This window comes from Larimichthys crocea, chromosome XX (genome assembly GCF_000972845.2).
Source record: "Larimichthys crocea isolate SSNF chromosome XX, L_crocea_2.0, whole genome shotgun sequence".
In the NCBI taxonomy this organism is placed as follows: domain Eukaryota; kingdom Metazoa; phylum Chordata; class Actinopteri; family Sciaenidae; genus Larimichthys; species Larimichthys crocea.
The window spans coordinates 588,654-612,642 of NC_040030.1; the positions used below are offsets into that span (position 1 = coordinate 588,654).

General features: G+C 41.7%; 1 protein-coding gene across 5 annotated transcripts in view; it reads right to left on the reverse strand.

The window, feature by feature from the left end:
- Nucleotides 1–23,989, reverse strand: part of anks1b (ankyrin repeat and sterile alpha motif domain containing 1B) — a 214,512-nt gene that overhangs the window by 82,227 nt on the left and 108,296 nt on the right. For all 5 annotated transcript variants that reach the window (XM_019273148.2, XM_010738620.3, XM_019273146.2 and 2 more), the window contains 2 exons: nucleotides 12,593–12,746; nucleotides 480–616 (listed from right to left, as the gene is read on the reverse strand). In XM_019273148.2, coding sequence (XP_019128693.2) covers nucleotides 480–616; nucleotides 12,593–12,746 — 291 coding nt within the window. The remainder of the gene's footprint in view (nucleotides 1–479; nucleotides 617–12,592; nucleotides 12,747–23,989) is intronic.

A 23,989-nucleotide genomic window follows, 5' to 3' on the forward strand; every position in this document is an offset into this window, starting at 1 on the left:
GCAGAGAATACAGAACAATGCAGACTACAGGTACAAATCTTCAAACTGAGGACAGGTTTTGAATTGAATCATGACCCAAAGATGGAATGATCAGGTTTGTTTGTGTTTACATCCACAGTATTATGACTCAAGCTCTCAAAGCCAGCATAGATATCTGGGTTCATCTGGGTTTCTACAACCAGGATGCTCACATAATCCAAACTCCAATTTACTATGAGAGTGACTGACAGAGACGGAGAGAGGAGTGCAAATGAAATGAAACAATCAGAGATGTTTACCATTGTGTGTGTGTGTGTGTGTGTGTGTGTGTGCGTGGGTGCAGGTGTTTAAGCTACTTGTAGGCGGATGCTGTGATGTTCAATAATGCATCAGGTGCCTCTGCAACACATTCATTAGCGCGTGTGTGTGTGGGTGTTTGTGTTTGTGTGTGTGTGTGTGTGTGTGTGTGTGTGTGTGTGTGTGTGTGTGTGCGCACTCACCTGTGGGCGGATGACTCTCTCAATGTTCTTCAGAGCCGTGTCGGGGGAGGGGGGCGAGCAGTCTGGAGTTGGGCCCGTTGAGCAGTTGCCATGGTTACTGTTCTCCCCCTCACTCACCGTTACATGGGACAGGTGACCTTGGAGAGAGAGAGAGAGAGAGAGAGAGTGAGAGACAGGTACTGTAGATAGAGTACAGTGTGTGTGTGTTTTATTTTGCAATCACTGACACTGTATAATAAATCCAGGGCTAACGCCGGGTCAGACTGCACAGCAGTTATTTCTCTCGAGATGTTCACTGTGTCCACTTTGGCGATCAAAGTCCTGCCGTGACTTGGCTAAGAGACAGGCTGGACCAGTTGTGAAGTTTTCTCGTGACCTACATGACGTGCAAAGGTGATCGTGCCAGAGAAGGACTTTCAGGATCAGGAATATCATTGACCCGGGCATCATGAAGCACATCGTGGACGCTGTCAAACAAACTGTGAAGTGGATTGTCTTTCACGTGACACACACAAATGCTAAATGTTTCATTTGATCTGATTCCAACAAGCAAATAAATGAGTATGAGAATATTTGCAGTGATGCAGTACTTTGCACTGTCAGTGGCGGAGTCTGCCATTTTTTGGATTTATAATATATGAGTCCTTTGCACTTTAATGTGGAAACATTTGTTGTTTTGTTACACTCAGCTTATGGATAAAAGTGTCAATTCTGGGACTTAAATTATTATTGAGCTTAATAAAATTAGGTTTAGATGTATTAGGTTCTTCATTGTACCACCAGTAACCACACATTTGCCACGTTTCTGTGTCAAAGTGGCTATTTCTGACGATAAATTCTGACACTTCCTTTTGGTCAAAATACCACAGAGCTGCTCAGATTCTTATTAGAAGAATTTCTCACTCAATACTGGACCAAACTCAGAAAAAAATGTGTCATTTGGATACAAAAAATAAGACCCTGGTTGAAAAATACCAAAGTTACCCTTTAAATGACTTACTACCAAGATCTAATCCACCTTAAATGAGTCAAAACACAAATGATTTGTACAGTATGTTTGGTATATGAGTATAAACTACACATCATTTCATGCTTTTTCCAAAATTAGTAGCTGTTCCAAAAAAATGGACGATACCTCTAAAGAGCTTGTGCAGCATAATCCCAGTTTTGAAGCTACTGTGGTGCGCTTTGTCTTCCATCCTAATTATCTTTTGTAAAACTTTTCCCGGTCGCTTCGGTTATGACAGGAGAACTTTTAGGTTTACTGTTGAGCTGCATCAGCCGTCTAACTTTTATGTCATATTGGCATAAAAATGACTCCTTAAGTGAAGTGAGTGTTCAGCTCAACCCCTCGTGTGGGCGCACAGAGGATTTCCACCTAACGCACAGGCAATCACAGAGACGCGTTACCATGAGAGGGACGTGACGAGAGTGTATTTTGTAAATTGACAACTCTCTGTAACAACCAGAGCGGGGAAATATGATGGCTGCCCACTACAGCTCCACGTCTATCTCCGCTTTTCACACACGGACTCACAACATGAGTGTATGTGTGTGCTGCTGAGCGCAGAACCGGGTGTCAGGGCGAATTTCCCCAGTGTATGATCATTTAACAAAGGGAAGGGGAAAGAAGAAAAGAAGAAGGGAAGAGGGGAAGTGCTGAAGGAGCCTGAATTAAATTTCAGAGGGGGAAAGCATCTGTCTTAATCAACGGCAGGAGACACGAAACACAGACCAAGACACCTTTCCTAAAATACTGTTGTCAGGGCACATACACACACATAAACATGCACACGCACGTACACACCAGTGGCTTTCTGTCAGCTGCCACCTGCCTACATGGATCCCATTAAACACCAGAACATCATCTAATTATGGTGTGAGACCTAGCAAGGACCTTTAACACACACAGGCGCACACACATAGACTATTTCGATCAGCAATAGCAGAGTCATGCATGTGGTGTGGAGGGATTGTTGCTTAAAGTCAAGACAATTTTGGAAAAATAGTTGCTGAAAATATGTGAAAAGACTTTGAACGATATGTTACTGGAATGTGGAGTTAGAGGTTAAAACCAGTTTTCAGTCCAGGATTTTGTGGGCGGTCCTTAAAGGGTGGCTCGATGACACGCTGAGGCCACCCTGATCAGAGAGATAGAGATTTATTCATCTCGCTCAGAGTGTTTCAAAGTTAGTCATGACATTTTCTGAACTCATCTGACACGTTTCAGTCGCTTCACAATTGCTTGCTTGATGCTCCCACGAGTGGAGGAGCTGAGAACGCTGCTCATTTTTACCTGAGTTTGACACCTCATTTCATAAACGTGTCGATATTTTTAATCATTCAGATTTGGCTGGGTGGTTAATAACACTTTATTCTTTGGTCTGACAAACTCAGAACACATATTTATTCTCACTTCACACTGACTTTAAGATAAGATACAAGACAAGACAAGATACAGCATGAATGATCACATTTCAAATAAGAAACTGTGTCACTGAAGGTGTGATTTTTCACAACTCCCACAGATCTTCTTCTTGTATTCAAAAAGAACAACGTCACATAGTAAGAAAAAAATCAGTCGGGCTGCTGCTGATGTTTTGGATAATGACACCTTCACATTTAATTTGACAGGATGTTTGGGATGCTAAGGTTATCTTCTAAGTTCAGTACACATTAACTCTACTCTCATTCAGCTTGAGGGTAAAAGGTCTTTCTAAAAGGTCTTAGAGGGTCATTCCTGTTCTATATTCGTTTATATGAAGTTGCTGCAGGAGTTTCTGGGTTCATATCAACAGATTTGGTCAAAATTAGCCGACAAAATCCTCCGAAATCCAAAGAAATATTCATCCTATGATTTGGTGTCAAACTATTTCTAGAACTGTATTTTTTTGTGACTGGTTATCGATGTCCTATCAGGGACTAACATCGTCACACATGAACACAACTGGGCTCATTAAATCCACCAGAGTTTCAGCTTTACAGTCAGACCCAGTTTATGACATTCAGTACTGTTTACAGATGACGGTGTGCAGAAATATTCACATACCCAAGGACAAATCAGATCAGTGATGGATAAGGACAAAAAGTTCTGCATGTTCTCATAAACTGGATAGTAGCAGAACCATGGTGAGGATTTTAGAAATAGAAAAGTGTCATGAGTTAAAATACCGAGAAATATCAAAAAATATATCAATGTTTTTAACTGAAAAGTGTGAACCAGGACGCTGGCTTCGATCCGTGGGTTCAACTGGGTTCATCTCCAAACAACTGTCAACTCTAGTCGTGCTTAGCTGACACAAGGCTACTCCAAACTCTTAATGACTTTTTTTTTTTTGATCATCTGCTTGTTTGTTGTTGGTGGATCATTACGTCTGGATTACTAAAGAAGATGTCTGGAAAATGAAAGAATTGCCGTCACGCTTGCCAAACCCGATTCTGCCCTGCTCGTGTCAGTGACTTCACAGCCTCGTCTCTTCCTAAGAACCCGAGATACAAATTGCTTTTCTCTCTGGTCTGCAGCATTTGAACAACTGGCTTTGAAGTATAGTATTAAGTCAATTTTAGGTTTGATCTTAGCTGTTATGTTGCAATTTAGCTTTTCTTTGTTGTGCGCCTGAAGCTCTGACATGTAGTCTTTGATTAGCTTTTGTACAGAGCATGAATATAGTTTAGAAGGTTGAAGAAGTAGCTGACTAACTACAGCTCATTTTCAGATATTTTATGGGAAATTTGTGCAAGGACATAGGAAGATATCATTCTGACTAGCAGAAAAACAGCAGCAAGGGCACATCCTCTCTACGACATAAAGCAACAGGGTTTGTTGGGGATCTTAACATAACCTTGAGAAAACTTTTGCAGCAACAATACACTAGCAAGAGAGAGAGAAGGGAAGCCTTGAATCTTTATTACTCAAACTGACCCCGTCAGGATCGAAACTTTATTAAATGATTATTTCTCTGAAACAGTAACTGCATTTGTGAATTATTACAGCTCAGTCATGTAGTGTCTGCCCCTGCTTCACAATTTGCCACCATCTCCCGTCTTACATCTATTTTGAATTTCAACAGTCTGGCTGCAGACGCAGAGACACACAATCACACACACACACATACACACACACACACACATCAGTCCTTCGGGGAGAGTGACACAGCTCCGCAGCATGCTCTCCTAACATCTATCAACACATGTGTCTCCTAATGTGTGTGTGTGTGCGCACACATGTGCAAACACAGGGGTTGTGCAAGAACACACACACACACACAAATAGACACACGTCATAAAGAGCTGCCTGGAGCTGAATCAATGATTAAACGTGGGCGTAAATAGATAAAATAAAAACTGGGAAAATGAGAGAAAGGGAGAAGAAAGGAAGGATGCAACAGAGGGGATAAATATAGAAAGAGACTGAGGTTTTGTCCTATTGAGTAAATAAGCCTGTCAACACTGAGGCTTTGATGATGGATGTGAGATATGTGTGTGCGTATGTGCGTGTGTGTGTGTTTGTGTGTGTGTGTGTGCTTCCTTCAGATCTGCCTTGAGCTCACTCTTGGGAAACGCACTCAGCCCTTCTTGCAAAAGAGAATATGTGTTCATGTGCATATAAAAGGTGCATATACATAACATATGCAGGAGACTGCTGATGTAACACCTGTATTATACCTAGAATCCATATGTTCAGGATATGTGTGTGTAACATGTGGGAAAATGCTTTAACAGATACTGTTACATAGTGTAATGGTACGTATGGCACAAACGTACCTCTGTGTACGTCGAAGGCCAGCTGCACAGCTTGTTAATGCAGGCATGCAGCAGGAGGGCTGAGTCTAAGTGAATGCTTGGTGAGAGCGAGCATTAAAAATCAGCCGTCGTCTTCCTGACCGCCTAACAAGACAAAAACTGTCAATTTTCGACGTGTTCTCCAGGCTGTCAGTTCTGCCCCTCTGCCAGTCTGACATGTGGCGTTTCATATGCGTACTGTAACCGCTGCCCCTCACTCTATGTCTATGAGTGGCAAATTACAGCTTTTCTCTCAAACTTGAAATACTGAGCAACTCTAACCAAATAAAATCATCAAACATAACCGAGGAGACGAGGAAGTTGCGATAAAAGATTTAAAAAAAAAAAAAAGTGACTACACTCTCTCACTACACGCTCTGTTATGTAACGGGAAATCGCTTTCTGGCAACTTGATGTCAAGATTGGTAGCAATCTTGTTTCGTGTATTAAACTAGATATCAAACGATCAGGAAGGCTTTACATGTTTTGTTCTTTTCAGTTCAGAGATATCAACAGTGTGTGCAGGCTGAGAAGTGCAAAAAAAGTCTTGTCTTCTTTCTTTTAAATAAATGTTGGTGATATTCTTTGAGCCTGACAGACCGAATGCAAAACTACACAACTGAAACAAACTTCAAAAAGTAACAAACTAAACTTGAACGACTGCGCAAACCGCTTCCAAACATCGATTTCTCCTCTATTGCCTCTTTTTCGACAAGTCAATGGGCCTCGACCCTTTTTAATGGCAAAACCCTGGAGATACTACTCGCTGCCATTAGCCATTCTCAGCCTAAAGTGGCATAAATGGGGCGAAACGCCGCAACATCACAGCTTAATCCACCAGAGAGGACTCGGGGTGGAATTTAATATGGGACGGAGGGTAAGACACAAAAGACCGAGAGCTTTATTCATAAACCTGACGGGTGGCAGCGTCGTCTGCACTCGGCTTTATGCAGTGTCAGCAGCATATAATGTGTTGTAATGTGTGTGCACTGTCCTGTCTGCTGTCTGCACTAGGTTTCATGAAGCACCACGGCCCTTGGTTAAAAAGCTATTTCACTGTGAACTGTGCATGTGTTTGAAATTACAATAAAACCCACTTGACTTGACTGTCGCTGGCTAATCAGAATTCATTCATAGATGGAGCACTGCTGCCTCTTTCTCCAACACAATCCATGTGGCAGCTGATGAAAATAAACAGAATTTGTCAAAATCATGTCACCTTATTACAGGTTCCTTCACACTGCCACCAGCCCAAAGAATGATATCTATTAAATAACTAAAAATGTAAGAGGAAGAGCAGCAATGGTAGCCACATTGTCCTCATGAATTGAAGATCTCCATCTGTGTGTGTTGACATATTTTTGGCATAGAAAATTCACCAAGATATGCGGCACAATGTGTAAAACTTCTGAAGCACTGCAGAGGACACACACTTGCGTGAACACACACAGATTCGTAGTTTAGTGTTGTACGCGTCAGCAGTGGCTTGTTTAACCAGCTGAAGACAATTGTGTGTTTATCTCAGGAGGAGTCGGTCGATAGCGGAGAAGAAGAACACTCGGCTCTTTCTGTCTCCTCCATACGTGACTGGATGCCGCAAGGCTTCGGTCCTTCACCACCACTTGGCCGCCTTGTCTTCATATCTCCAGGATCGCATTTCACCCACAATGCTTTTGTGTGGCCGACCCAGTGGTTCAAACCCATTGTGGTAGATCTGATAATAGCTGATCAATCAACTTGTCTTACAACTGAGTTACTTGTTGCTTCTAATAGAAAATACAAGTCCAATTTCCAAATATTTAGCAAAGCACAGAAAACAAGTCGAGTCAGAGTTCTATTAGAAATATTCATAGAGCGATGATCAGAGGTTAAAGCAGAATGACAGGTCCAATATTAAAATTATGTTTTCATGTTCTTGTTTAGATGAACACGTTTTATCATCTAATTTATGTCAAGATCATCTCTACAGTACTTGTGATTCTTTTTCACAGGAGACGTTCCATTTAGTTTCATGATGAAGCTAATTTCATGGCTCGGTACCAATAAAAAATGAAATTGAGCCAAGTATGCACAATTCCAGGATCCTGGAAGAAGCTCACCTCAGTGGAATCCAGTTTGTTTTGAACATTTTCGATCACACTTGTGCTTTTTTAAAATCGGCAAATATCATTTTGCATCACCGCTGTCAGACCACATCTACAAAATGCAGAGCATTGTTAGCTGAAAGTAGTGTACATGACACAGGTGCTACTTTTTCCCTTCCATTGTGTGGATTTTCTTTTTTTGGGGCACTGTGTACTGCACAAAAACTTCACATTCAAATCCAGACACTCCTAAAAATGATGCAGGGTAAATATAGTGCACCGCTGCAAATAATAAATAAGAAGTGATGTGATATAGAAACTCATGTCATGGCTTGACTGGGAATACATCATTAATTAGCAACATCTGTGATAAAATGTTTGTGGTCGACACAGTTCTGTCACAATCTGCACACGTGCAGAATAAATGAAATGCATGATACAGAATTTATCTGCAGCCAAGTGTTGCAGCAGAAATGAATTCCCTCATTTGTACCAAATGAAATTCCGTCAGAAAGTAATCCATCTAATACAATGAGTCTAATCCTGAGTTAATGCACAAAAAGACTGCCTCAGGACTTCTTGAGTAGTAGGATTATGCTTAGTGTACTTTGCATTATAAAAAAGAAGAGTTCCATTTATTCACTGTCAGAAATGACAGTTGTCATGTTGTCGGAGGACATATGGTCATGCATAACATTCCCATGTGAGCTTTCATGAATACAACAGTGTCAAAAGTGGGACGGTGCTTTCAAAAGAGGTTGTGGAAAATCTTGGAACAACAGCTGTTGGAAGACAAAGGAAGAGGAGAATGATGAAAAGCAAAATGAATGAGAGATATCCAAGAAGGCAAGGCTTGAGAACGTAGGACGTTCGTTGACAACAGGTCTCTGGTGTTTCTGTAGCGACTGCGCTGAGTGACAGTCACCAGATGGATCTTGATAAAGCCGACCCTGATTGCCTGTGGATTCAGAAAGAGCTGTCTCGGAGACAGCCCACAGCGGCAGACAACTATCCAGCAGCACAGGACAGGTGGATATCAGGCAGGTCCTATACTGCAAAAAATATCTCCACACATCCTTCAGTCCCACATAAAGCTTTTTTTGGTAAACCAAGAGACAACTTCTGCTGACGCGAGTTTAACATGCAGTTCACTTGTTACAAGAAACTCCGCAAGACTCTGTGGTACATAATCCCATGGACAGAGCAGTGAAGGTGTGAGCTAATTAAAAATAATAACTGTGTCTCTGCAGCAGCCATGTCTGCTACGGATATCACAGAGCTCATCAAAGTATGAACATAAATCCTAAAGACAAACTCCTGACGTGAATATAAAGAGAAACTGTGTCATCATCCAGAGAGTTTGTTTATCTCGTGATCAGCTGATTCTCGGCTGGAAACTTCTGGTGTGTTGCTTCAGATCAACTTTCTTATTTAGTGTAACAGCTCTTATTCATACTGTGTCGATTTTTGTCAGTAGTTTTATGGCAACAAACCCAAAACTCAAAGTAAGAATATCTCACCTACACCTTCAAATTTGGATTTTGTAGCTGATTTCCACCTGCATACCAAATAAACAAACAACTAGCCTCAATGTTAAATGTGTTACTGATAATGCTTAGAAAGCATGGGGACATGCACTTTATCTTGACAGCAAAATAAAAGAAGGTGGTGGCGTGGTAGTGGAGACAAGAAGTGATTAAAGCCTTAAAGTCAAAGTTAAAGACAGAAAATATGAACCAACCTGCAGAGCTGTCGGCCAGTTGCAACAGTTTACCACCTTGAAACTAATACTAATGTGTTAAAAGAAAGAAAATCACACTTTTGTTTCCTCTAGAAATAAATATTTCTTTGGGTTTGTAATATTATGACACATTGTATTTTTTTTTGGCATTTTCCATTAATAGTGTACCATATTCTGTTCCTATTATTTTGCAAAAACTCAATGTGCTATCTTAACTGCTTTAAACTTCTATTCATTCATTTCTATTTGATATGTTTTGGGGGGGATTTGTGAGGTGCACGATGTGTAATGACCTTATTTTATGTCTATTTATGCATTCATACTTTTTGTGTAATTTTTAAACCTTTATCTGCGCTCTCGACTTCTGTGCTGCAACATCCCCAGGACTCATTTATGTTTCATCTCAACCGAGCAGCAAGAAAGTGACATCTGAACATGAGGAATGATTTTAAAAACATCTCATCACAACAACTCATCCTACGTGAATGGTAAAACATTTGCCAAGAGGAAGATTTTTAAAGGCTCGGTAACAGATCATTTTTTGCAGTGTAATGCAGCAACTCTCTCTCTCTGCTCTTCTCTTTTCCCTTTCTCTTCATCTCAATGCCTCTTTCCCCATGTTCCTTCATCATCATCATACTGACTGACTCACACCCATGTCCAATTAGCCCTAACATGTGACTGGACTCTAAGCAGGGATCCAGGATCTTCCCTCCTGCTGCGTCACAGATTTACATTCATGTAGACGGCTTAGCCTGAGACGACCCTCCGACTCCGTCGACTGAATGTACAATGTGCCCCCTCTCTGTCTCAGACTATTTTCTCACCTTTCATTAATGTCTGCCTCTCTCCGCAAAAAGACAAGTATCTGCAGCCTCAGAGGCATTTCGAGTCATTTTCAGCGATGATATGGAAATTCGTGGAGTTCTCCCCTCACCTATTCTGTCTCCTGACTCTTGCTATTCTCTCCCACATTATCCACTGATGTCTCTCTCTCTCTCTCATTTGGCCAGGTAACAGCATTTAGAGAGCTGAGAACAAACAGAACACCCACACTGCTCACTTACGTCAGTGGAGCAATTTTCTACCAAAAGACACTTTGACATGAAGCAGCTAACCTCCCAGATCACACACACACGCACACACACACACACACACATGCACACAAACAATCCACACTGTATACTGACAGTTCAGCTCTCCCCTATCCTGCAGCCAATCATAGACGAGATGTAACAGCCAAACGTGGGATGAGACACGCGTGAACACACACACAAACAAGCCTACAGCAGCCTCTCTCTGGGGAAGGAGGAGAGGGGGGTCTTGATGGTGAAGGAAGGAGTAGAAGAGGGGGGTCACTAGCTAGGCAGTTCCCATGGCAACATACAGGTGACTCACCAGCCGGTGAAGCAGTTGCCGTGACAATCCGCAGTGTGTAGCGTCGCTATGGGAGCTGAGTGAAAAGGGAAGGGAGCACATTGTGGGTGTTTGTTGTCGTGGGTGTTGAAGTATGAACGCTGCAGACTGAACAACTGATGAGCCACAGAAAACAGCATCGACTGAGAGGTCCGAGGCTGGAGAATGAACACTAACACACACACACACACACACACTAAACTGAAAATAGGTATAAAGCCAGTGAGAAGTGAAGTTACCTCGGCTGTAAACGCTTGTTTGGACAGGATTTATACTCCAGAAAGAGGAGGGCAGTGAAATATTTGCTTAACTCATTGTTCTGAATGCATTCAAGCTAAGACAGAAGGTGCCTTGTATTAGAGTGGAGCATTGTTCAAGGTGCAGCGAGAGGTGTTGCTCATATCGATGGACTTACTCCCCTTAGCTTTAAGGGGCACTTTAGCCTCTTTCAGCTCGTTGTTTTGGTTTTACTGTTTAGGTTCAGTGTCAATTAAATTTCATAAATCTGCTGTGTGTGTACCCAGTACCAAACAGGCTACAGTTGTGATTCTTCAGTGCTTATATTAACCTCAATGCTACTGAACGGCTGAGAGTTCAGTCTGAGATTCTGGTGTGTTAGCAGCTCATGTGGCCCCCGAGGCACCAGCCTCAAGCGGAGATGAGGAGTGGGCTACAAAAGGTCTGGTAAGCTCACCTCATTCTCCACACGTCACATCACTTGAGGCAATTTATCAGACTTCACGCAGCTCACTCTGGAGCCACAAAAAGGCTTTGTATAACTTTTTTCCACATATGCAGCAGTACTCTCCAAGATCTGTAAACAGTCCTTGATGTGTCAGATCATGGAGTATATGGAATGACAAACAAGCAAACGGATACTGAACAGTAAGAGATTTAAGACTGCAATTAATCCTGAAGTCTTTCCTTGCTCCAGACAGGACTAACATCTGATCTGTGCGTTTAATATTAAAATCACACGACCTCGCCTAAAGAAATAAATCCCAACAAAGCTGGAGGCATAAACACAACGAAGCAATAACCCAAACACTCTCCCCCACATTTTCCACACCTGTTTACTGCTACGAAAGTCGTGTTAATGTTGATCAGACAATACGCTCTGTGGCTCAAGTCTTGCACTAAAGTCGTGATCATCACAACAGCGGGACATTCATATGGATTCTTGCTCGTAAACATGACACCATATGTTCCACCGTCAAAGTATTTTAAGTAAACAAAGTGTATTTACACAACGGTTAGAAACTCTTTTTGCAGTTTTGCATGGTCAGCTGCTCCAGTGGCACATCTGTCTGAATGCAGTACGATGACTGACGAGCATCTGTGTTGACTCTCTTCAGACTGTTGGTAATATTTTCAGTTTTCACGCTGCAGCTTGTGAATCTACGAGCAGAAAGACGCTGAAGGAGAATTCAGCAGTGATCTTGCTGATGGGGGTTTGGGAGGACTAGTAGTCTGAGCATAACTTACGACTCTGGACTTTTTCTTTTTTTATGTTACTTGATACTTTTCATGATATCTCGATAGATTAAGGCTTAAGAAACACACACATTCCTGTGCACGTTCTTCACCTCTGCATTCATTTATTATTAAAAAGTCGACATTTCAAGGTCCTTGTGACTTTAATAAATTATTAGTTCATTTTGGTGCTATGCTGAATGCGCTATGTACGCCTGTTCTTGCACTATGTAACATGTGCTCTGGGTATGATCTCCCATTTGAAGTGCTCAGCAGAGGCAAAGAGACTGAAGGGGACATTAACAGAGCAAGCTAAGAAGAAAAAGAGTGTGACCGTGTGACAGGCTGCAAAACAAAAGACTGAAAGACATGCCGAGCTGGGCTTCTTGCTGTTGGACTAGTACAGTAAATAATATTTGCTGACTGACTTGCTTGATGTTCAGCTGGTAACAAAGTTATCAATCACATGTACAGCTGTCCATATTTACCACAGTGGTACCGCAGTCTGAAACCGGGGGAGCCAATATGCAACTTTTTAAGAATGAATAAGCACGGTATCATCTGAATTTATGCAACTGAAACAAACATAAAAAATGCAGTTTTCTGCCTCGTCCTACCATTGCGTGGACAGACAAACTGGTGGTTGATATCGAGCGAGCAGGGTTTGCGCGTGACGGCTGTGGTCACGGACTCGTACGGGTTGTCCTCGTCCTCCGGCAGGAAAACATCCAGAGATGGAGACGCGACGATCTCTGCTGAAAGCTTTGAATCCTGGGAGACGAGAGACAAACGCAGAAGAAAGAGAAACGCGAGAGCAGTTTGTTAAACATAGCACATTATCCACTAACAGAGTGTGCACAATTGACTCCAGCAGGAACTACCAGCACAGCTACATTCATTGAGCTAAACACAAACACACCACTAATTACATTATTAATTATGTACTGCAGCCATACTGGCCTATTATCCCTTCCAATAGACCCATAAATGAAGCATTATGTTAATTAATAGTGTTTGGAAAGCAAAGTGAAGAGCCTTTTCCACTGAGTTCAGACGCACAATGTTAAACCAGAGAGAGTCATTTTGGTTTTATGAGCCATGTGAGAAAGACAAACAACACAAAACTCAGCAAGAGAAATACAGAAAAGCGATATTTGGTGTCAGCTATCAAACGTGAGAGCATCATCATTCATGTCCGACCATGTCCACACAGTCGGATTATCATGTATAAGGTTTAGGCCAATGTTCCAAGCAAACATTGGAAATAAAAGCTTGGAAAAAGTTTGAACTTTTATTTCTTCTTTTTAATCCTGGAGAGTCTCTTAACGGCCTCTCAGGACCAGTTCAGCAACAACATTCATCTGCTACAAAATTGTTCGTAACAAAACGATTAAAGATAAGTCACATGCAATCTCATGTTGATTTGCTTGCTGTCAAATGTCCAAATGCCTTGAACGAACAGTAGATTGCAGGGAAATTGCAGCAATTTGGGAAAAATAAATCCACCAATTTGGTTTCAAGAGATAAATCTGCTGGAAAATGTCTCTCTCTAATATAAAATAAAAGAGGTTTTATAATCTTAAACCTTGAATGCCTTTATTTTAATGTATTAACTTCATAACTGATGAAAGAGGTGGCTGTTAAAATCTATCCTGTGACGTGCAATAACTTCAGGGTCTCATCACATGGTGTGATATGAAAAAAAGAACGAAAGAACAGCTGAGAAACAGAAATTACCTTTAAACATTACAGCAACAGTGAAGTCTATTTTGTTCACGTGTTCAATTCCAACATGCCGACCACTGAGGTTAACAAAATGAGCAAAGTATTACTATGTATTAGTATTCTACTCTTTGTTTTAGTCCTAACAAAACCAGAACTATGGAGGTATACTGGGATCCAATCACCTGATGGATCTCAGAACCAGAGCCATGAAAGAATGAAGTGACCAGGAGTATGAGGCAATATCTAAATAGGGTGCAAACAGGTGGTTTAACACGGGCTAATATGGACGATTCATCTCTTTCACAAAGGTTGAATTGTCTCCTAGTTTGATGACGCTTTTCTTCTATACACTTAAAACCCAACAAGCCTCCATCTAATCTCGCTGCACCACCTTTTGAGGCAATAGCAATGCCCTGCAGTTGACTGACAAGTGGAAATAAAGTTCTATAATAAAGTAAGTTAATAAAAAATGGTTCAATGTCTGACCTTTTCACTGATGTGATGTTACTCCTTTGCATTAAGAATTCAAACCAAAATGTCACGTATATCATGCACGTTCAGCTGATATGATGACATCCTTATTGGCTCAGGGGAGGAAAAAGGTGTGATTCTCCAGCACTGAGTTCCAGAGTCGTCTTAGGCTTCTGCACCATCTACCAATAAAGTCAACAAACAAGTGTCCGAAGTGCTCGACACAGCTCCTGATCCTGCAGATTTGATCTCTACAACCTCTGCGGGATCAGACGCAGCAGCTTTGCCTGAAAAGTCTATACAGCTGCAGGGCCTCTAATCTACAGACCTGACTGCTGCTGCACTGTCTCTGTCTTTGTTGTCCACACTGTATCCTTCGCTCATGTCCTCCGCCTATTTCTCCCGTCTATGTGTGAATGAAATAATCTTAAAAAAGTGTCTATCCTTTTATGATGCAGGTGGAAAACCATTTCTTCTGACAACACCTCATCACGAAGCTCCAGCTCTCACCAAAGAACCACAACAAGGCCCCTGTCTTTACTCTTTATTGAATGTTGTTAGACTGTTAATAGAAAGGATGTTCTTACTTTACTTTTCTTAATTAATGCTGTTGCACTTGTTGTTTTTGAAGCTTTCCCTGCCTAAACTGTAATTTGCATACTAAATGAACTACATCAATGATTTTTTTTTTTTTTTTTTACCAACAGGGATTTGCAGCGTTTTTGAAAGAAACTTTTCATCGGGAGGTGATTAATTCAGAGTAACATGTAAGGATTCAACGTTTCTTTGGGACCTTTATATAACAGCGTTCTCCTCGGTTATTTGAGGTGAATTTCAGTTTGCACTTGCACAGGTTGCAAGCATCGGTGAAAAGGTTAAGCCCCAAAGGGCTCCGTGAGACATGCCGAGGACCAAAAGGTCCCTTATCTCTGAGGCAGATGTGTACCCGGAAAGAATGAACAACAAGACTGAGTGATGTGAAGCAAGGGAAAAGGTTACGAGCGAGCGTCATTTCAGCCGAAGAGACAAAACATTTCTTTCCAGCGACGCGGCCTCTGGATGTCTGCCTTTTTTCCCATAACACATCACTCTTCACTTCTTGGAGTATCACTTGGCAACCTCACCCTTTGGTAATACGCTTCCTAATGGGATCAGTGCTAAACTTGTCACCATGGCGATAAGTTGTGGGTGTGGCTACGCCCGGTCTCAACCCTACACCTCGTGCATGCATTTCTCGGCCGTCTGACCGTCTCTGTCTTTACGCCCTCTCCCCCCGACCTCCTTTCCTCGTTCAACAGCCATTAGTCTTTCTGTCATCATCTGCTACTACATTACCCAGACTGCACCAGGCCATCAATCACGCACAGAGCACACTCAAAATGGATTAATCATTCCTTCTGACAGAGCAATCAGTCCCTTGATGATTTCTCTCGCTTACACCCTCTGCACTCAATCTGAGACTGAGGTTTTACACTGCACTTTATTAAAAGGCCTACAAACTAAACTCCTGCCCCCCCCACGCTCTCCTTTCTATCTCCATCAGCACTCAATTAGACTGCCATTAACCGTTAAAGGAGATCCAGTCGGTCTTTTATGCTTTCGCTCTGCAGGTGGGCCGTGGCCTGACTGACGCTGATTGGACGTGACAGCCTGGTTAGGTGCAGATTTCACTCACAGGGCTGAAGGAAAGTCTGAGGAGAACTCCGGTGAAGACATGCTGGAGGCTCGACGCTTCTTTCAAGCATATAGAAACTCTACTCCGAATTACAAACTCACCTGACAGCTCAGGTTAGAGGCGCAGTAAATCATCTTCAGATTCATTTTCAGGCTTTGGCATAACTGTGATTTGAGGCCGTCAAGCTACTAAACTGCATCTCGTACAGTGTGTTTACATGCATTTGGTTGGTTTTGGCATTCGGCTTTGTTTGCTGTAGCTGTATTTCTCTACCGGCAGATACTGTTGGAGAAATAAATGATACACGATGACAGCATCAACTTAAAATATCACACAATAATTAAAATGCATTAGTTGACAGCGTTTTCATCACGGCGTTGTTAGAAAACATAATCTGTGAGGTCTACGTCTCCAAAACATATTTGCTGTTAACACATTATTTTTTATATAAATGTCATTTCTAGACGACACAGTTGCTATGACAGCAACCTTTACAGCAAAGCATTGAAAATAACTCCACATATAGTCGGAATAAAAAAGACATCATGACAAAGCAATCTCTAGGAATCAATTCACAACGTATTGTATCACTACTACAGTTGAGGAAGCAATTCTTCCAAAATAAAGGTCGGATAGAGGAGCAACCTGATCACTATTACTGCACGTAAACACAGATTTGTGTGATTTAATTTCCTGCGATTTCTCAGAGTAACCCGGTTTCTTGTAAGGATGTAAACATGCGGCGGCGTGTGTCACCGGCAGGAAATGCTTGACCCTGCAGATTTGAAGAAATGAAACTGGAAGCGGGGGAAGTTCTTCGGAAATATTCGAGATCCAGTTACTGGAAGTGAAAAGAGATTCAAAGGGAAACAGGAAGTGACAGGATAAATGGGAAGTGCAGGCCTGATTTGATTGGAATTAAAAAAAACATTTCTGATGAAACGAAGCTGTGAGATTGAGGCTACAGATCATCTCAGTGGTGCTGCCGTTTGTTTACAGTAATTACCAAGACGTCACCATGAATTAACTATGAAATCCGGAGGTTTTAAAAGGCCACAGGTACAGTAGCATCATTAATAAAAGCGTGAGCCGAGGAAAGAGATTCCTCTGTGGTGTCCACGCGGAGAAATGAACAGATTAAAAGAGAGAAAAGAGCTATAGAGCAGGAAATTAATAAGAAATGTGCCTGAAATCATCATTAAAAGCAGGAAATTAATAAGAAATGTGCCTGAAATCATCATTAAAAGGACACTCCGACACTTACTGTACCCCTCTCTTTCATTTCTACATCATCACTCGATCATGTTCACTTGTAGAAAAAGAAAGAGAACGAGCGAGGTCAAAGCTGACAGGGGTGACGAACCCCATCGCCCCAGGGCGACGACAGCAAGAGAGAGAAAAAGGGCAAGAAAACGCAGGTAGATCAAAAGGCCGCCGCGATCCAACCCAACACTTACTTTGGAGTTTGTGTCAGCGAATCCTGAGGAGACGTGCACGAGACAGAGAGACAGAGGGGGAAGAGGAAAATGAGTTCATGCTGAGGAAAAGAAGCAGAGGAAGTGGGAGTGCGGTAAGTTTGGAGCAGGGACTTCCTCACACACACACACACATGCACAGTCATGAGTTAAACACAGAAATCGGAGTCAAGTAAAGGCAACGTGCAACAGAATATCCAAGGTGAGCAACAAGCTTAAAGTTTGGAGGAAGCAGTTTGCACTCCATCCTGAACGGGCGAGGAAATCCCTCACGCTTAAGTCCTGGATTGAAGCAAAATCTCTAATCCAACAAGTTTATCTACCTGATATTTTGATGTGTCCTCGTCCCCCTTCTGCCCAGCCCTGGACGCCTTTAAAGAGACTGGAAGAAGAGGCTTCGATATGAGCAGTCCCCTCCAACAAACAAACACCCTCGGTCTTCATTCATTTCCCTCCCTCCCTCCCTCCCTCCCTCCACCCTAACCCTCCCTTCTCTATCTTTCATGGCAGAGATAGGACACAGAGAAACTTGTGTCTGAGCTGCAACAGGAAGAGAGCAGACAAACAGAGGCCTCCTCTGGCCACTAATTAGCAGGTCGTATGCAGCTCTCGTCCAACTGCAGAGGCCAGATTAAAACGTTTGAGTGTGTGTGCGCGACGGCGCCTGCACATGTGACCAAAGAAATGTATGTAACGGTGTGTGATTATATCTCTGCGGTGTGTGTGTGTGTACGCGTCTGTCTGCTTGCAGCAGATATAGTTGCACAAGAGCTTACGTGCGTATATTTTCGTGTCTGCTTTCTTTACATGTACATGTGTGTGTGTGTGTGTGTGTGTGTGTGTGTGTGTGTGTGTGTGCAGGGCTGATAACAAAGAGGAAATGTGCCGTTTGTGCCGTCACGTCCGAGGAACTTCTATCTTTCACTCTTAAATCCTGCGATTCTCTCTCATCCTCCCCGTCCGTTTAACCCTCTACTCTGACAGTCGCAACCCAACCCGCCGCCTCATGCACTGTACACCGTACAGTGAGTTCATAGGCCATCAGATATGAATAGAGGCTATAATTTGCTGGCATTTCCTCATGGAGGCTATTTGATTAGAGAGAAAAGGGAGGGGTGGACACCAGAGCGGACAATGGACCCTCTGAGGCCCTCGATGAGGGGAGAGAGAGGAGAGAGCGGTGCAGTCATGAGAGGACAACGCTGACCAAAATATTGATGAAAATGAAGAAAGATTGCAGCACTTGAGCAATCAGCTCAGGAAATACATGCTCTCTTTCCTAGAATGCCAATTAGCACCAAACCTGATGGGAATATCATTAGTTTTGCAGCTTTTTCTAGACTTAATCAGCAGTTCATCCGTCCTCTTCAAACCTCGCCGTGATGAGAAGACTCACAGCCACTGCATCCACTTCTTTCTTAAAGCAGCAGATAGTCGTTTTTTTTAATATATATTTCTGTTTAAACAAGATGCTTCAACTTTAGAGGTGTTAGTAGGCGTGTGTTTTCACTTTGGACAGAGCCAGTCCAAGAAATGCTGAACTGAACCCCGATGAAAAAGGTGGAAATGGCAGGAAAAAAAGTGATAAGAAATACAGTGGCTGAAAAGATCAGATAGCGTGAGAGAGTGAAAGAAGACAGAGAGGTGCAGGCCGGTCATAGCAGTGCAGGGATTGCCTTGCAGAACTGAATCGCCCCCCCCTCCCATTGCCGGCTAATCCTACAGAAATCAACTAGCTGAGCCACCCATGGGACGCCGACAGTCACTCCTCAGAAAATAACACCCTTCACATTCCCCGTGATGGCTTCTGCACTGAGCAAAGCTCAAAATGTGGCTTCCCCTTGGCTCCGTGCTTAATCCCACAGACAACAGGCAACCAGCCAGAGCGAGAGGCGGCCCCGACAAAGAGCCACTGCTGTGTGACCCAACATTTTAACTGCCAGCCTGACAACAACTCTGGAGGAAGTCATGTAGTACCACCGGAGAAGCTGCTCGGGTTACGATGTACACACAGCAACAATGAAAGATGAACGAATAAATCCAACAAACACTCGGACAGATAAGGTTAACCGAGGTAAACAATGTCAGAATGGTATCTACTCTCTCTTTTAGAAGATCTAATTCTCAAAGCACATGAATATTTCTGTATGAACACACAAGATCATCCCTGGTTGAACCCAGCTCATAAAGACACTGGTGCCAACCTGAATTCCTGCATTAATATCACAAAAACTGACACTTAAGTAGTCACCAAACCCCTTTTTCATAAGTTTGTGTTGGAATCAGAAAACCACGTGTAGCTCGGACTGCCACACAACCTACCGAAAGATGAGGATTCACACTTAGCAGCATCAATTTCATGTATTTCTACTAGTGAGTCGTTGTTGTTGTTCCATCATGAATTTATCTTGGGGAAAAAAGTCAAACCATCGCTTCTAAACACATTTTTGGATATTTCGCTCGTCCATCACTGTGCTCTATGTCGTAAAACTTATTCACCCGTGTTTAATACCCAGGTTTAAAAAGACCAAATGGGTTTGAACTGATATCAGATTTATTTTGTGCATTAAAGGGTTCATCTGTTTCCCTGTGTATGCTGCACATCAGCCAGAAGATGATAGAATGCTTGCTAGTAAAAATTATATTTACATAATTCAATTTTAACACAGATTTTTTCGTGATATTGATTTTCTATATTTCATTTTTACTTGCTTCGATAAAACGGAATAAAAACAAATAATCAAATGAAGTGGCACTTTTGTTTTGCTGAATGATTTTTGCTGTATGGCAGTGTCTCACAGAAATGACTTCCTATTCATTACTTTTATGTATAACTGTTTTTTTTAAATGTCTGTATCATGATAGAGGGAATTGCTCCAGAGCAAGCGTACTGCTCCCGTCAGATTCATAGCAGCCTTGAACACACAAACACACCTCGCTTGATGTGCCAACAGCAAAGCATGACAGCTGATCTGCCCTTGTTTTTCATCTGCTTTGTTTTGGGGATACTGTGGAGCCTTCCAAAAGCACTTCTTTGTTTTTTACGGAGGTTTTGTAGATTCTGTCATTTTAAACTACAAAAAAAAAAAAGCACAAACTCAGAGACTGCATCTTCCTCTAAAAAAAAAAAACAGTTCTTAGGTAGCTTAGCCAATAGATGCCAGAGGAATAAAGACCGAAAGTGATAAAAAAAAGAAAAGTAAGGCAACAAAAGGTCAGAAAGAGAACGAATCGCAACATTAGCCTCCAAATTATCTGTCACAAAGTCATTCTCCTTGAGAAATCCACTATGCTCCACTGAACTGCCACATAAATCTGAAAAGAAAAAAACAAAATGCAAGGTCTTTGGCATTAAACTGCAGCTCATGAACACAACCAGTGATTCATGGAAAATTCCTGCGACATTCAAAAAGTCTTCATGTATACTTGATAAGGTCTGCATCAATGGTGTTAAATGACCGTATGAAACGTGTGTAGGGTGTTTAGTGGCAGTGACGGTAACTGCAAAAAATGCAAAAATAAGTAAAAATGTCACATCTACAGCCAGTTTGTCCATTTTTGCCTATTGTAGAATCATAGAAGAGGAATATTCTGTCGTACAAACGTGGCAGTTAATCCTGGTGGACTGACATGGAACAAGAGCGGATATAAAAACACGATAATTGGGGAGCTTTAGCGGTAGGCAATGTTGGTCGCCCAGCCCGTCAAGTTGGTTTACCGCTTTAATCCAGAAAATACCTGAAACTTCATGCTAAGCCAACAGGGTGGCCGGCTGTACCTTCATGTTAACCATAAAAACATGATGGCAAAGAAAAAAAAATAAGCGTACATCCCAAAACATGAAACGACTGTTCCGACAGTGACCCCCTCTTTTTCGCTGACTCATAAATCTCTACCTAAATGAAATTAAACTTTATTGATCCCTGTGGGGTAATGCTACATCATCCTGCCGCTGCCTCGGTATGTCTCAACAGATCTGTAAGCTGTGAATAAATCACTCAAATGACAAAAAAAAAATGTCTCTCCGTAATCTTGTTGGGATGAATATGAGGAGGAGAAACAGCAACTGTGCTAAAATCATTAGAGCTGAATATTTACAAGTCATCTGGGGCCACGATACAGAGCTCCACGTGAAATATTCCACGTTTAAATCGACGCACACACACACACATGGACACAGCGCGTACACAAAAGATGAACTGAGTAAATCACTCGCTTTGTTTATCCTGATTAAAAAGCATAATTATGACATCTTTAATTCATTTCTACAGTAATACACAGAAAGCAAATGTTCGCTCCCCATCACTTGTGTGTGTGTGTGTGTGTGTGTGTGTGTGTGTGTGTGTGTTTTGCATGTTAATACGTGAGACGTTAAGCTTGTTTCGACACGAAATGATTGCACTTGTTTCACCACTCTGTTGGTGCTTCTGAGGCATTTCAGGCTTTAATGCCTTGCACTTCAACACCAATGGCATGCTTGTTTGTTATGTTTCTAATACACACTACACTGCAACACACACTTTTTCCTGTCGGTGGTCTCTCTTCAGCGGAGCTCGTGCTCCTCTTTCTCCAATCTTTTCTCCCTTTTCCTGTTTACCTCAAGGACGACAAGATATCTGAACTCCTGCGAGAAGTCAGACTACACACACACACACACACACACACACACACATAGACACGAGGAACATCACGAAGCACTCAAAGGCAGCATACTGTATGTGTGTGGCAATTTATTTCAGTAAATCAGTATCTGACAGGAGCTATAGGTGTGCATGTTGAGGCGAGGTTGTCAGGAAGATGTTCTATAGCTGCAGAGTCTACAGGGCATAAAGCCATTAACAGGAACTAACTGTAAGCACAGAGGCACATCGCGTCCCGCAGAGAGACAGCGAGCAGCAGAAAAGGGAAGACGATAACATGGCGAGTAAAAAAAAAACAGTAAGAAAGAGCAAGAATCTTTATGTTGTTTAATATTTTAGTTTGTGCTTTATACATTTAGAAATTAACCAAAATATATCATTCAAATCAACCGAATAAAGGCAGAAACATCCCTGATCCACAAAATTAAAAGTTATAAAACACGATTTTACCCAAATAAATGCACATGCATTTGCATTGTGAAGGTCTCAACTACGACAGCAACCAACAATGATTTGCTTCATTCGTTGAGTGTCTGAAAATAATTAAAAAATGTTTATTATTATTACCCAGAGCAACATATTCAGATTGCTGAATATATTCAGTGACAAAAACAAATCAAATCCTCACATTTGAGCAGCTGAATGTTTGGTATATTTCCAAATAGTTGTTGATTAATCCTTCTGCCATATTTATTCTCAGCTGCTAGCTATATAATATCATACTCATATTGTTGACATCTCTTTGTCCTGAGCCACGCATGTGTTATGTGGCAAACTGTGTGTTTGTGCCACTGTAGGAGGATGTTGGTGCAGCCAAGACGTTTATATTCGCATTCTGCGCTGAAAAGAAAAACTATTACAACAAACTGTGAAATGAGGAATGACTGTAAAACAGTGTTATTGATTCCTGAGTGTATTTCCTTTTGAAACAGGTTGTTAGACAGCGAGGGATCGATATCGCATTCCAACTGAAATCACATTTAGTCATCTAGTTTTAAAAATCTATTGGTTTTATTATTAAAAAGGAAGAAAGAGAAATATTAGAGATGTTTCTTTTTGTCTCAGCCGGCTGGAGGGGCCGTGTTTGTGTTTGATTGACAGCAGCTGGCAGACAGTCAGAGTGTCGGCGTTACACCGTAAATAACAAGAGACGAAGTAAACGAAAATGCCCGGTAGCCTACATGTCATGGACGGACAGACACTGTCAGTGATGAAGCAAAATATAATGATGTCAGAAATCTGAATTTACTGTGTATGATATCGAGTCTGTCAGAGCATGTCTTTACATTTTTACATGCTGTAGTGCCATTTTAGTATGCTATACATCAAAACAACCCTTACAACCCGATTTTTAATAATATGTGTGGACTTATGTCCATACTAAGGACATAAATCGCTAAAAAGTGCAATAAATCACACTTTTTTTTTACACATTTTTGTCACGGACAAGAAACATCGTGACGCAAGAAAACCACGTGACGAATATTCCAGCGTAGGAAGTGCTGTGAATACCCGCTGTCTGGATTATAGAGGTTTTGTTATGTTTGTTTTTACTGGATTTTTACAAACCTATTAGTGGAAGGAAACAGCACTCTGGGACACGATGCATGCATAATAAATAAGTGTAACTCCTCCAGTTTTTTATGCAAAAAGAATTATTGCTCCATCTTATTTGGTTGCAATTATACCGCCATTTAAAAAGAGACATGCAAATGAGCTCCCGTCAGTCTTAAAAGCTTTACTCTTGTTGCACATTTTGTGCCTCCAACCTCTGATTTTTTTTCTTTATTTGTTGCAGGAATTTTTCGACGTTTTGGAAAAAAAAAACTTTGATTTTCATTCATCATTTATTTCTTGCTGAGAGCCAGATGACAATGTACCACTCTCATGTCTGCACGGGAAATGTAACGATTGTTTTAATTTATCATGAAGAGGCGGAAACAGCTTGTCAAACTTAGTTTTAAATATATTATGGCGTTATTATTACAGCTGAACTGTCACAATATTAAATTATTCAACCTGTTTAAC